Raw genomic sequence first — 13,820 nt, forward strand, 5'->3', positions numbered from 1 at the left:
ACGTTTGACACAGCACAGGATTCGACACCTATCAACTGGGTGCAGGGCAAGTATAGATGAATAATGAAATTGTTACCAACAATGTGTGAATCTGACCAAGATTATAAAAATGCACGACACTGTTCTAAAGTGTATACAGCCAATTTTTTTTTTATGTAAAAAAAAAACAAGCAGCCTGTCGGCTGAGATAGCTCCGCTGTTAGCAATGCACATGGCAATTAAAGAACAGAAGATATCATTAGAAAATGAACAAATCTGAGAGGTCCACATGTAGTACCTATATGTATAATATATCAAAGCAATTGGACTTGCGGTTTTCAACAAGAAGTCGAAAATATCACTTTTTACCAAAAATTACAAAAATATTCACCGAAATTAGAGAATTAAAGATATCATTACAAAATGAACAAATCTGAGAGAGGTCCACATGTAGTACCTATATATGTAATATCAAAGCAATTGGACTTGCGGTTTTCAACAAGAAGTCGAAAATATCACTTTTTACCAAAAATGACAAAAATATTCACCAAAATTAGAGAATTAAAGATATCATTACAAAATGAACATATCTGAGAGAGGTCCACATGTAGTACCTATATATGTAATACCAAAGCAATTGCGGTTTTCAACAAGAAGTCGAAAATATCACTTTTTACTAAAAATGACAAAAATATTCACCAAAATTAGAAAATTGAAGATATCATCATGAAATGAACAAATCTGAGAGAGGTCTACCCAAGGTACATATACACCAAGTATCAAAGCATTCAGGCTTGTAGTTTTCAAGAAGAAGTCGAAAAAGTAAAACATTGACACGGACGACGACGGACAATCACTCATATGATAAGCTCCGCTCGACAAAGTCGACAGCGGAGCTAAAAAAAAAAAACAATTCACCCACACAGCCACTCTTGAGAGGAAGTTTACAGCAGCACCAACTCCATTCCAATTACTATTTATTAAGACGAAAAAGATAATTACAAAACACTAAACATTGAGAAAATAGTGTCACAAGAAATGGAGCAAGATTTGACTGAATAAAAAATAAAAAGTTGGCTTTCCAAGTTAGTGCAAATAAAACCCCTGTAACACAGCAATAAAAGGTAGCAAGATGGCAGAAATTCTCAAATTCAAAATTGCGGGCTGTGCATCTTCAAAGAGTCACAAAATACAATTGAAAAAATAACAAAGTTTGAAGTTTTACAGTCGTAATGTGTATTCAGTATTCAAAATAGAAACTCTGTATAAACACTTGTTTAAATTCAAACTCAACAGTAGTGCATATGGAATGAAGATGAAATGCACTTCTCAACAAAAACTCAAAAGTTGAAATTCCTTAAAATCCTATTTACACAAGCTTCAAACCCAAATTGAAAAATTGGCAAAATATTGGTCGACGATTGCATAAAATCTAAATCTCAGAATGTTATATACAATACATGAAACTTGCAAAATTCTTAATCGCATGCCATCAAGCAACAATGCTGCCAACAGTGTTAAAGCTAAAGTGGTTAAAAAAACTTTAAAGGGGCATGAATATAGAAAACCATGCTATCTTAACATCTGAAATTGCATTCAAATCTCACTCAAACGGGAGAAATTTAAACACGCAAAAATGAATAGAACCTAAACAGACTTTAATATTTCCCCAAAATGACAAATTACACAACGAAAATAATTAACAAAATGGCTTATACATATTGAATCTGTAGTTACTGTTGTACAATCCTAACAATTAAAAGATTATACACATCCATGTTCAAGTTCAACAGGGACGAAATTCAAACCCAACTATGAATAAACTAGCCCCGACACTGCTGTATCAGCAACATTTCTTTTTTTTACATTATCTTTTAAACATGCCTGAAAGTGCAAAGCGAAACAAATGTCTCAATGTTCTCAAAAAAATAAGGTCACCTGATTTTTCTTAAGCATTTACAAAAAAAGTTTCTGAAAAATTTCTCTCAAAAATTCTATCTTTAAAGGAAATAGTTGAAGGATGTAGAAATTCTCTTTTTAAACCCACTGTAAAATAATATATTACAAGTAGTTGAAGATAAAATAATAGTTTATAGTGAATATATTCACAAAATTGTCTACATAATCTGTTATTGCATTTACACAACTATAAAATTGATACAGCAGTGCAGAGAAGGGAGGGGGGGGGGGGATTAGACAACAAAACTTGTCAATACTATTCTAGTAGATAATCAAACACAAACATAAAATTTAAATACTTAGTATTGGTATCCTTGATAACCCTGACCATATTGTTGACCCTGGCCTTGACCCCAACCACTCTGGCTTCCTCCGCCACCAGTGCTGCCACCACCCCAGCTACTCTCCTGGTTTCCGCTCCATCCAGACTGCTGTGGCTGTTGACCACCTCCACTACCCCATCCACTAGGCTGAGTGCTATTACCACTCCAACTGCCACCTTGTTGGCTGCCACCTCCCCAGTTGTTGCTGCCGGATTCCCAGCTTCCCTGGCCGCTATTCCAGGTATTTTGTTGCGAGCCCCAACCTCCTTGGGATCCGCCACTGCCGGCATACTGGCCACCACCAGAATTCCAGGAGCTACCATTCCCTTCGGCATTCCAGGTGTTGCTTCCACCGCCGCCGCCACCACCACCCGAGTTCCAGGAGCCAACACCAGAACTCCATGGGTCTGGGCCTTCGCCACCTGGTCCAGGAACCTTTGGCCTAATGAACGGGGAAAAAATAAATACAACACGATTAGGCCTATATAGAACCAGTATGCTGCCCACACTGGAGTAAACATTTTTGCAACTTCAAATAGCCACATATAGATAAATGCACTATTCAACAATGCAGTGAAGCACAATGTTAATACAACTGAAATGTAATAAACTAGCCATGGATGGCACAGTCCCCGTTAGTTATCCAATTTAGAATGTATAGCTTTGTTTATGATCATCAAACAAGTACTTGTCCATATCAAGAAATAATGCTCTGGGACCATGAATAATTAAAACAAAATGGCCACCAGTCAGAAGTTTTGAAGACATCTGAATATCTATCTACGACATGATGAACATAAAATTTGAAAATAATCCGCAGAATCATGTCAGATACAGCTCTCGTCATTAAAACAAAATGGCCATCAGTCTGCCACTTTGAATCTGATCTGAAAAAAACAAAATTACATGCATAAAAGACCAACAATGTCTCATGAATCAAGTTTGAAATGCCAGATTGATAATTTTTCAGTAGAAAAGTAGTTGCCAATCAGCCATTTTGAAAGCATCCGCGACACAAATTGATGTGCATCCAGGGCTTAAAAAACGCATGGAAATTGCATACTCACAAGAGATTCAAATGACAACCTAAGCATTTTAAATACAACCAAGTTTATGTAAACTCACTTTTTTGGTGTAGCAATACTGACGCGCAGAGAACGTCCACCGAGACCCGACGCATTCTGCATCTCATTTAAGGCTCTTTGCTGTTCCTCTTCGCTTCCAAATCGGACGAAACCAAATCCACGGGACATCCCAGCATTATCCATTATAACTTAAGAATTGAAGAAAAAACAAAATTACTACACGTTTGCATTTAGAAATTCAACGAACATAGCAGCCTCAAGGGTCTTGACAAATTGGCACCCATTTAAAAATTGAATAAAACCCCTAAATGGGGGCTGCAAGGTGAAGAAAACTTTGCATCAAAAATAAAATAAAATGCACACAAAGTAACACAAGATTAAGATTGCGAGAAATGTATACTCAAATGTTAACATGTGCAGATTCAATTGCACAACCAAGACAACAAACCCTGAATTCAACTCTTCATTCTAGTTTTTGAATATAGGGTCCCAAATCTTTCATGTTCTTGGAAGTACTAATACATTACAAACGTTCATTATCACATGGGGGTTTCATTTGTCCCCTAGTGGTACACTACCCTTTGTACATGTCTTGGGGTAAACCAGATTGATTCTGCTTGTACAGAAATAATAAACAATGCAAATAGTGGAATGCTTGCTATTGGAGCAAGACCCCCCCCCCCCAACACCTTGTATTGAATTCTTGGTTGTGCAGAAGAGAAATACTACAAATAATTTATTCCTATGGCAAAGCACCAGAAATGTTAATAAAGGTACAGAGGACTACCGGAAGAATGACAAAACATGAAACTGGAAAGACTTGATGAAAAATAAATGCAATGTTATTTTGCCATTAAACAATCTCTTGTAAACTCTGGAAATGAAATCTGAAATGGATGCCAATTGTCTGGAGAGATTTATTTCGAGTTACTGAATTTCTATTGTAGTTGACTGAAATACAAGCCGAAGACAAGCCAGAATAAGGACACTGTAAGCTGGGCACAAAGGGAGTATTTGAATACAATGCAGACATGCAGTTAATTTTATGTACTGTATTATCGTGCACTAAAATACAGGACATGCTCTAAGGTAGTTACAAAACTAGCTCAGAATCCTAAAAGAAACCCTTTGTGCATCACAATCTAAAATTTGAGGCTGCTATGTGGGAAAACCAATAAATGTCTTTAAAATTTCCATCACAGCAAAATCCTGAAAAGAAATCTCAAAACAATGAAAGTCAAAATTACAACCACTCAATATTGCATGTAAAGTGAAATACAAGATCATCACTTTCGGTGAATAAATGCATGCAAGAAATTATAGATAGCAGAGTCATCTTTGGTTGTAAATCGATGGCAGCAATATCAACCGATGTTGTTTTGCTCCAGCGAGATCTGCATCTCCACTACCATTGCTCAGTCTTCTCTGCATCCGTTCAGGAGGTAAAACGAAAACCCTACGCTAAATTTGAAATGCATGAAACCTAGCAATAAACAGATAAAGCTACGTGATGCATATTGTTTCAAAGTAGACTGCTAAATTGATCACAGCGAGATTATTGAAAGTACAATAGATCAACAAATGAGTCATTTGTTTAAGTTCCAGCGGAATGGTAAACTATGCAATTTCAATAATCTCTCAAGAAGACATCTCATGCCGGGTTTGCAACGGACGTTGATGGGAAGTAATGCTGTATATAGTAACAATGGAAATCAAAGGACAATTTGCAAAAGTTCTGTTCAAAATTCAAGACTTAAAATGTGCAACAGTCAAAATTATCCCAAAAAGCTATGCATACCGAATAATGTTAGCTAGCAAAATGAAAGTTCTGTTCAAATTGAAAATTCACCAATAAAATGTCAAAGACATACAGAAAATTTCTGGAAAAGTATCTTGTCAGAAATAAATTTACATTGGAAAATTTCTGAAAATTATAAAAAAAAAAATAGATTTCTCTGAAAAAAATCTCTTGAAAAGAAAATTTTCTGTCTCTGATTGTTACCTCCATCAACCCACTGCTAGAGGGCCGAAATCTCTGGGAAGCCGCTCTCCCAGTAGTCGCATGATGGATGCATGTGACTGATCTGTGGAGAGAATGGCAAGGGATTCATTATGTATGGTATAAAAGCGATTATGTGTGCGAGTCAGTGATACGACTAAGCTACTTGTTAGCTAAATTGACAGATTTAGAAGTTTCCATGGAAAGAAGAAAAATTGCTGATGGGGAAAAAATAAACTCGAATAGACTAGTACACATGTAGTAAATAACTTACTGGCAGTTTTATTTTGCCCATTTTTAAAATAAAACTGGCTAAATATACAGTTAATTTAATATACCAATTGCTTTATAGTTCTGCTAAAATGAAATCTCCTTATTCAGCAATCAAGACTAAGCCAGTGATAGTTGTATAAACAAACGTTTAATATTACCGGTGTTGTATATTGGAACAGTGCATTACTAGTATGACAACTAGGCAATCATTACAATGGCAAAGCAAATGTTGAAAGCATGAAAAACTGGAAGTGTGATGAGCCAAGCAGAATCTAACAAAATTATACTTTCAATCAGTAAAATAAGTGAAACAAAAATACAGCCAGGGAAGGCAAACTGTTAGAGCAGAACAATTGAGGCTACAATTAACTCAAAGATGGGTGTTCTATTTATAGAGTTGCCTTCAATAAATGTTTCGAGACAATTTACACATTTACCTGCCACAATTATTCTTACAGAATATATACAACAGTTCTTACAAGAAAGTGGTGTATATGCATAATGCTAGCTAAAAACTGGCATTTGTTGGAAACTTCTAAAACTGTCAACATACCAGGGCAAGGGGCACTACATGTTACGTACGTCATGCACCATAAAGAGGTTAAGGTGAAAAACTTAATATAGTAAGTAATCTGAATTTTTGCAGGTGCATACACCCAGCTAACAATTCAATTGAGAATCGCTAAGTAATAACGCTTATCTGATTGATACCAACACTAGAATCTAATACAAAGTGGAAGCATTATTCATAGAAAATGGGGAAGGGGACAATCAATTGTTAAGTTACAAGTTAGTTTCCTATCAGATTTACACATCTTTCACTACTGTAGTAGTCCCATCATGTTTCTACAACCATCTATGCACACTATGTTAATAAATGATGCAAAGGAATGAATTTAGCCCACCACATTACACTACGGAATACAGGCAATTAGAATCTAAATGACAGACAGTCAATATGAAAGTCAAATAGCATTTAAAGTTCAATCTACAACAGCAGTTGATATATCTAACGTGCACTTTGAATATCTAATTTGTTTTGTTAGAAAGTACTACATCTGACAATAATTTTTTTAATCAATTCGAAATTTTCCCTATTCTGATGTCTAGTTTAACAATCCTGCTGATTTCAAAAGCAAAAAGTTTTATTATAGACAAACTCCACAATATACACCAAACCTGAATTCCACACCAACCTACCTTTAGCCCCTTTAATAGAAGGGTAACGTCGACTGAAGAAATTATAGAGGGCATAGTCGTCAACTTCTGGGCTCAACTCCCCAACAAAAAGAGAAAATTCTTTTCGGTTAAAGCTTTGAAAATAAACAAAATTAAACAAGTCAATTCACCTGAAGAAAACAATTTAATTTTAGGTATAGTTTCTCAATTGTCCTGGGGTATATATACATGTACATCAATATACAAGTTATATTTGCTCTATTAGTAGCGTATGCACTTGTGCGGCATTTTAATACACGATACAAAAAATAATTTTTGATTACAATTTAATTGTAGCTGTGTATTATATTAGAGCAGATACAGTTTATATACTGTATATACAATGTTAAAGTGTACACAGCTCTAGAAGTAAAAATAACCTAAATTACAGCATGCTCAGGCAGAACCAGTTTTATATTTTTATTTTGTATTTGTATCTGTACTGAAATTATTGCTTATGTCACAGTAGCATTTTTTAAAGATCAGAATTGATTATGGAATATTTAGTGACCAGTTCAAATCGTGCAGACATAGTACTAAAATTGGACCAATGTGGTACATGCAACTTTATTTGGGAGTTGTGCAGAACTGTAAAATGTACAGGATTTGGCTCATATCCAAGGACAATAGGCTAAATACATACACATGATAGACAGTGATATATTCGAAACATTTTAATCGCCAGCATCCCTTGCTTTAATTTGTTATGAAGCAAAAATTACATCAAAATTAAACTGCTGTTTGTTTTATCTAGGCTTGTTCAATTGATTCAGTAAAGTGTGCACCACAATACCAGCAGCTGATTTGCTATGAAGACTAGCAACTAAGGATTGACTATCAATAGTGAAAATCAAATTTAACGCCCAAATACAGGGACCATAATCAAATCATAAATTGGCTGTTACTATAGTTTGAAACTAGTCAAAATCCAACAGGTAGAAAATAACGTATATTTTGTGAAGTTTATTTTTGGCTAGTATACTCTACAGTAAAAGCCAAGCCTAGCCAATTCATAAACAATCCAGGCCTCCAGAGCTTTGCAGGGGCTACCCTAAAACCCTCACTTTAGCAGTGGTTTAGATTTGTAGTTCATATGAATGTGGCACAAACGAAAAGACAAAATGTGATAGGCATAGAGATCTAGAAACCAGTTCACACTAACCGACACAGATAAACACTTAGGTACTGAGAAAGGGACAGACTTAAACTCAGGCACGCAGGCAGGAGAAAGGAAAAGAAAAGAAAGACAGACAACTAAAAGGTGGACTAATTACCAGACCCTAAAAGAATGGAACACGTTTTAATTAAATTTGGAATAAACTGGGAAACAAAAACAGAAAGTAAAATCCCGAACAGGTTGCTGTTCAGAGGTCTAAAAGGCTGCATTGTACCTTTTGGGATCAGCTGGTCCTCCTGTAGCCCCAGCAGCTCTACAGAAAAAAATAAAATTAAAACTAGCTAGCACTCCTTGCTTTAGAAGCTGTATGGTTTGCTCATTTTATAGGAAGCCCTCAATATGTCAAGCAATACAGGCCATATATCATACAGAACAGTTTCACAATATTCAGGCCGAAATCAAGCTAAAAATTAACTAGCATTTCTATAGTTTTGATAACCAGTTCATAGCATTTTAGGAAATCAAATCCCTGAATCAAACACAGGATTGTTCAATACACTAGTTGGAGACTAACAATGCAAGGGGTTTTGTTAAGTATGCAGCAACATCGAAAAAGCAGGCCAAAAATAGGTTGCAAGTCTTAAATAAACTAAGTAGCAGGCAAAACTAGCTAAATAAACAGCTTATTTAGATGACAGCCGCCACTTAACGAAACCCCTGGAATGCCCTAGACTGTCTTGTACAGGCTTGCAGATTGTCATTTAATGAAATCAAGATTCATTCTCTGGCCCATGGTACTAAAAATTTAAAAGGCTTTAGAGCTTGAAAACATGCATCTACTCCAAACAGCTTTCAATTTATGAATACAAACTAAAATAATCTTTGAATGACCATATACCAAGCAATTTACTCTAGTAGTATATGTACCTTACCCACAATGCAAAAATATAGCTCTTTTATCAGGCATTTTAAATTAAACCTGTCTTTTAAAAATAAAAGTATAGCTTATGCCCTGGTATGGAAATGTGCAAATAGAGAAATTTACACTGGTGTCAGCTTGGACTTGTACGTAAAAACTCAGGAAAAGCTGCAATGTAGCCAAGGTAGAAGTGGGCAGGCATTGTGCAAATAAAATGAGTCAACTTACTTCGGTGGAGCCTGCATACCATAGACTGCAAAGTTGAGTTTAAACATCCTGGGCTGCAAATTACAAAAAAAGCATTGATCAATAACAGTAATTTAAATTTAAAGCTGTTTGATACACAATATCATGTAGACAGATGAGCTAGCTATGGGGGCAATAGGACATGAATGTAGAGCTTAATGTATTTGAGTAGTTACCTAGAGACAAACAATGATATACAATCCCACTAGTTACAAGGTGCAACCACCCACACATGGGCCAAAGCCTTCACAAAAGGCAGAATATCAAAAATTCAACAAATTTAAAGTAACAACTCACAGGTGTAGAATTCGGCACTGGCTTTCCATTACAAATTGACATAACTCGTTCTGCTGCTGCTGAATCTCTGAAGTCGACAAAACAATACCGTGCTTGACCACTGAGAATAGACAAAACAAAAAATTTTACATTTAAAAACATGTAGGTTTACAAACATGAAGCAAAATATTTTGACTACTCATCATATTATATCAAGTCCTGGAGCTGAATGAACAACTAGTAGACAAATTCAGAAAATTTTGCAATGACGTTGTTTAACATTATTTTGTATTAAGTTGTTGCAAAATGAAACTGATGCACAAAGCAATACATAGACTGCACATGTAATAACCTAACCCAGTGTTCTCCCATGATGTAAACAGCGTGGCGGTCCCGGCACAGTGCTTTGATTCGCCGCCACACCAGTCTGACACCGCCACGGTGATTAGCAAGACCGCCACAGTGCTTCTTTTCATTGGGGGATCTCGTCACGCTGGTCGGCCTGACCGGCACTCAAAATTAGCGACCACTGCGGAAACGCTTCCGACGATTGTCATACTGCTACAGTCAAAACTCGTTAATACGAACTCGGTTACAACGAAATACCGGTTACAACGAACGAACACCGAAGTCCCGTTTGAAAATCCATTATCCCTATGGTAATTGACAACGCTTAGAACGAACTCGTTTATTACGAAAACCCGCTTAGTACGAAAGGATTTTCTCTGAAAAACAATGGTCTGTAACACCTATAGCGAACATTTCATTCGCTCAAACAGCTGCGAAATCCTAAAACGAACCGCCAAATACATGGTGTTACGCTTCCGCTGTTGGCAGTGGGCTTGAGCTGTGCAGCGTAAAATAAAAACAATGTAGCCATTCACTGGGCGTGAAAATCTTTTGTGTACGTGACTTCCAGTGTCTAGTCACTTTCGACGCCCTTGCTGCTCGAGTTTTTAATTTTAAGATTCACAATAAAAAAGTGTGAAGCATGGACGCTGTAAATTTTAGATAAATTACGGCGACTACGAGTGAGATGCCAGTTTCCGTCCTGACTTCAAAATGTCAACTCGTGTCAAACGGCGTGCCTTGTCGTTGGACTGTAAAGTCCAAATGATCAAAGCGATTGAGTCGGGCATTCGTCACGGCGATGTCTGTCGAAAATTTGATGTTAAACCCAGTACACTGTCAACGATTTTAAAGAAAAAACTGATGTTTTGAAGATGTTCGAACACAACAAAATTGAGCCGTGCCGGAAGCGAATGCGGTTTTCAGCAGTCGACGACATTGAGCAGGCATTGCTGAAATGGTTTACCAGTGCCCGTTCTATGAATGTCCCAATCAGCGGTCCTATCCTCCAGGCAAAGGCCGAAGATTTAGGACAGAATGAAGCATTCCGAATTCAACATTTGTATTTTCCATTTTAATATTATTTTAATAAACATGACAACGTTTATTTCAATACTATTTGTGTGTTTTTAATGCTTGGTCTAGTGTTTAAAATGGCGCCATAGTTTTGTTTACCCTGACTTATGGTAATTAGTTTGTTTCTGTAAAGCGCCCTCTAGTGGTGATCGGTTATTACGAAACCGGTTATAACGAATATATTCACCTGGGGCCTTGATATTCGCACTAACGAGGTTTGACTGTATTATACTTGCGTACCGACCAACACGCATCCTGCCAGTAGTGGATAATAATTTTTAAACAATTGACATAGTCGCGTGATGTGGTAGCGGCTTTGAACAATACAAGTCAATTTTGTAAAATTAGCACCTCTTTGTAAGTAAATACTTTCTGACGCAGTCTTTGGTTTGAAAGCTAAAATTCTTTCAAAATCAATTCCATCCGATACAACATGGGCAAATCGGAGTTCACGATCAGTTTACGCTACTCAAGAAAAAAACGTGTTTATTGTTATTGGGTAAAATACATTTGAACTGTTATCGTGAATTATGTAAAAACTCTTCTTTCAATAATTTTTTTTACCTTTTAAAAATTTCTAATCACCTCTTCCGAAAACCATCATGCAGTTTTCATCTGAAATTCATACAAACACATTGTGCTACGACATCGCTTTATTCCGCAATGTAATTTTTATGATCACGATCATCCGGAAAACTTCGGATTCTACCGGCATTACCATGCGGCATTTTGATTGGTAAATAGCGTTTTTGACCCACCGGGTCAAAGGACACATGCCGGTCAATTAATGCGTCATAACTATCATGGCGGGTCTGTGTTTTTCACCGAAGTGATCAAAAATAATTTCTCCTGATAAAACTAGCTCAAATTTTACGTTTTTTCATATAAAAAAAGAAGTATTTAATTTTTGCATGACATGATCGAGTAAGAGGAATTATTGGTATAACCGGTGTATAACATCGTGAAGTAAGTTATGTCACGTCGTAACTTTGATCGTTTGGAAGTGTTATTTGTTCGTTCATTTACTGTAAATGTAACGTTAGAAGCTGATGGTCGGAATAATAACCAACAATCCGCCAAATAACTACATGGTCGATTTTTTGAAGGAGAATTTTGTAGTAAATAAGATCATGAAAGTGGTGAACATAATCCTGGCTCAAACGTTTCAAATGAGTTTCATTTAACCTTTTACAATTTATTTGTTTCTTTTTAGTCTGCAGCATTTGCATTTTGAAAATGTTTCATTTTTAAATTCAAACTCTTCTAAATTGTGAAACGTAATATTTTAACTCCAAAAAAGAAATATTTTCCCTGTGATGGAGCTCATTAATATTACAAAAGTGCCCAAAATAAAAGTGTTTATAACACTGTGTGAAGCAAATAAATATCTGCCACTTTGTTTTTAAAAATACATGTTTATTGTGTGGGTGTAAATGTGCTTTGGTCAATTTCTATTATTATGTAAATGATATGCAAATTAGGCCGCCACAGTGGTTTCAATTCCTGGGGAGAACACTGCTAACCTCCATTACATTACACAATGCCAATTTCAAGTGTAATTGAGATTTTTACAGATAAATGTCCAACGTTCTGGCAGTTACTAGTCTGTCTTTGGTTTATTTGTATCCTTCAAAACACATCTATACATGAAACACATTCAGGACTCAAAATTATCAATAAGAACTTACCCAGTCAGTTTATTCTTCATTAGTTTAACTGCAGTCGGTTGTTCACCAGAATGTGAAAACGCACCCCTAATAAAATTTTCATCCCAAAACGGCTCAACCTACGAATAAAACAAATTTAATTGTAGACAAGTTTTTTTTTCGTAGTTTACAATGAGAAGTGTTTTGATAGTTTTGATAAAAATGGTTTGCTCAGTACAATACAAAATCAGCTTAACATCGACATAACATTTATAGTAATGACTGGCAACAAATTAGTTTATTGACCCCCAGATGACACCCACCCACCCACACCAAATGAAATTGCCCTTGAACGGGGCAAAGCAATTTCTCTACATGTCAACTTGCATTTCCAAATAAATTAGCAAATAAACTATCACAATACATCAAAAGCAATCATAATCACGAGCGAATGTTTTGCCTTTCAAAAAAAGGCGATACAAGGAAGAGACCAAATTTATAAAGTAGGTCACCTAATCCAAAATGGCCGACAATGGCGTGGTCTGGGAACGGACTGAAAGCAGACAAGCTCCGTTGAAATTTATACATTTAGCTGTACACGTTCGGTACATCAGCATTATACTTGAGAATTTTTTTTTTTACAAATCAACACTGCGTGGAAACAATCCCAACGCCACGCGAATGGCGAATCGATTGCGCATTTTCAGGGGACACAACAAGTCGGTTTCAATTTACTAAAGTGTGTGAATATATGCTAATCCAGCATGGCGACCGGTTTTTAAGTTCACGGAAAAGCATATTTACATCAAGAATGTCGCAGGACAAAAACAGAAAGTTGCAAAAAATAGAGCTGCTATTATATTCAGTATAGAATAGTTTCTGCTACAGTTATATTTCAAGTAATTACCTCACTAAAACGCGCCTTGACACGCCAAAGAAAGATTGTAAAGCCACGCTACCCTTTGTCCAAGCGTGGTCGAAAGTAGCGTCACTTTTGATCGCACAACAAATGCCAAAAAAACACTAAACCGTATAATGAAAAGAGGTTATGAAGTACACATAGGTTCTATACTTACATCTCCCATCCACAAAGTAGTGTTCATGGTGAAAACTGTGCTTGAAAATACGATAAAAAGAAATATATGTAGAGGAAGTTAAAACAGGTCCTTTTCACTGCGCCACACGATGAACAACTGATGTTGATGACGTCACCCCTCGATACTTCACCTCGGTATCCAGTTAAACTGGCACATTTTTTTGCAACGAGAATAAAAAATATCAATATAATTAGTTTATAATATAACTGACAATCATTAAAGGCATGCTTTTGCTTGAAATAGTTTAATTTTTCCCAC

The 13,820-nt window shown here is 36.2% G+C and overlaps 1 protein-coding gene across 2 annotated transcripts; it reads right to left on the reverse strand.

Moving 5' to 3' along the window:
• Positions 1 to 1,616: 1,616 nt before the first annotated feature.
• On the reverse strand, positions 1,617 to 13,673 carry LOC100372768 (tRNA selenocysteine 1-associated protein 1-like). 2 transcript variants are annotated; one of them, XM_002734284.4, is made up of 8 exons: positions 13,542 to 13,673; positions 12,508 to 12,605; positions 9,416 to 9,515; positions 9,101 to 9,153; positions 8,228 to 8,266; positions 6,819 to 6,931; positions 3,387 to 3,534; positions 1,617 to 2,703 (listed from the first exon to the last, which is right to left on the reverse strand). In XM_002734284.4, exons 1-8 carry the CDS (start codon positions 13,566 to 13,568, stop codon positions 2,238 to 2,240), a joined length of 1,044 nt encoding a protein of 347 aa, XP_002734330.1. In that variant the 5' UTR covers positions 13,569 to 13,673; the 3' UTR covers positions 1,617 to 2,237. The 2 variants fall into 2 exon arrangements, with proteins under 2 accessions (XP_002734330.1, XP_002734331.1); XM_002734285.4 differs by lacking the exon at positions 8,228 to 8,266.
• Between the last annotated feature and the right edge of the window lie 147 nt (positions 13,674 to 13,820).

The sequence above is a fragment of the Saccoglossus kowalevskii genome, chromosome 18, assembly GCF_978046115.1.
Source record: "Saccoglossus kowalevskii chromosome 18, keSacKowa6.1, whole genome shotgun sequence".
Classification (NCBI taxonomy): Eukaryota; Metazoa; Hemichordata; class Enteropneusta; family Harrimaniidae; genus Saccoglossus; species Saccoglossus kowalevskii.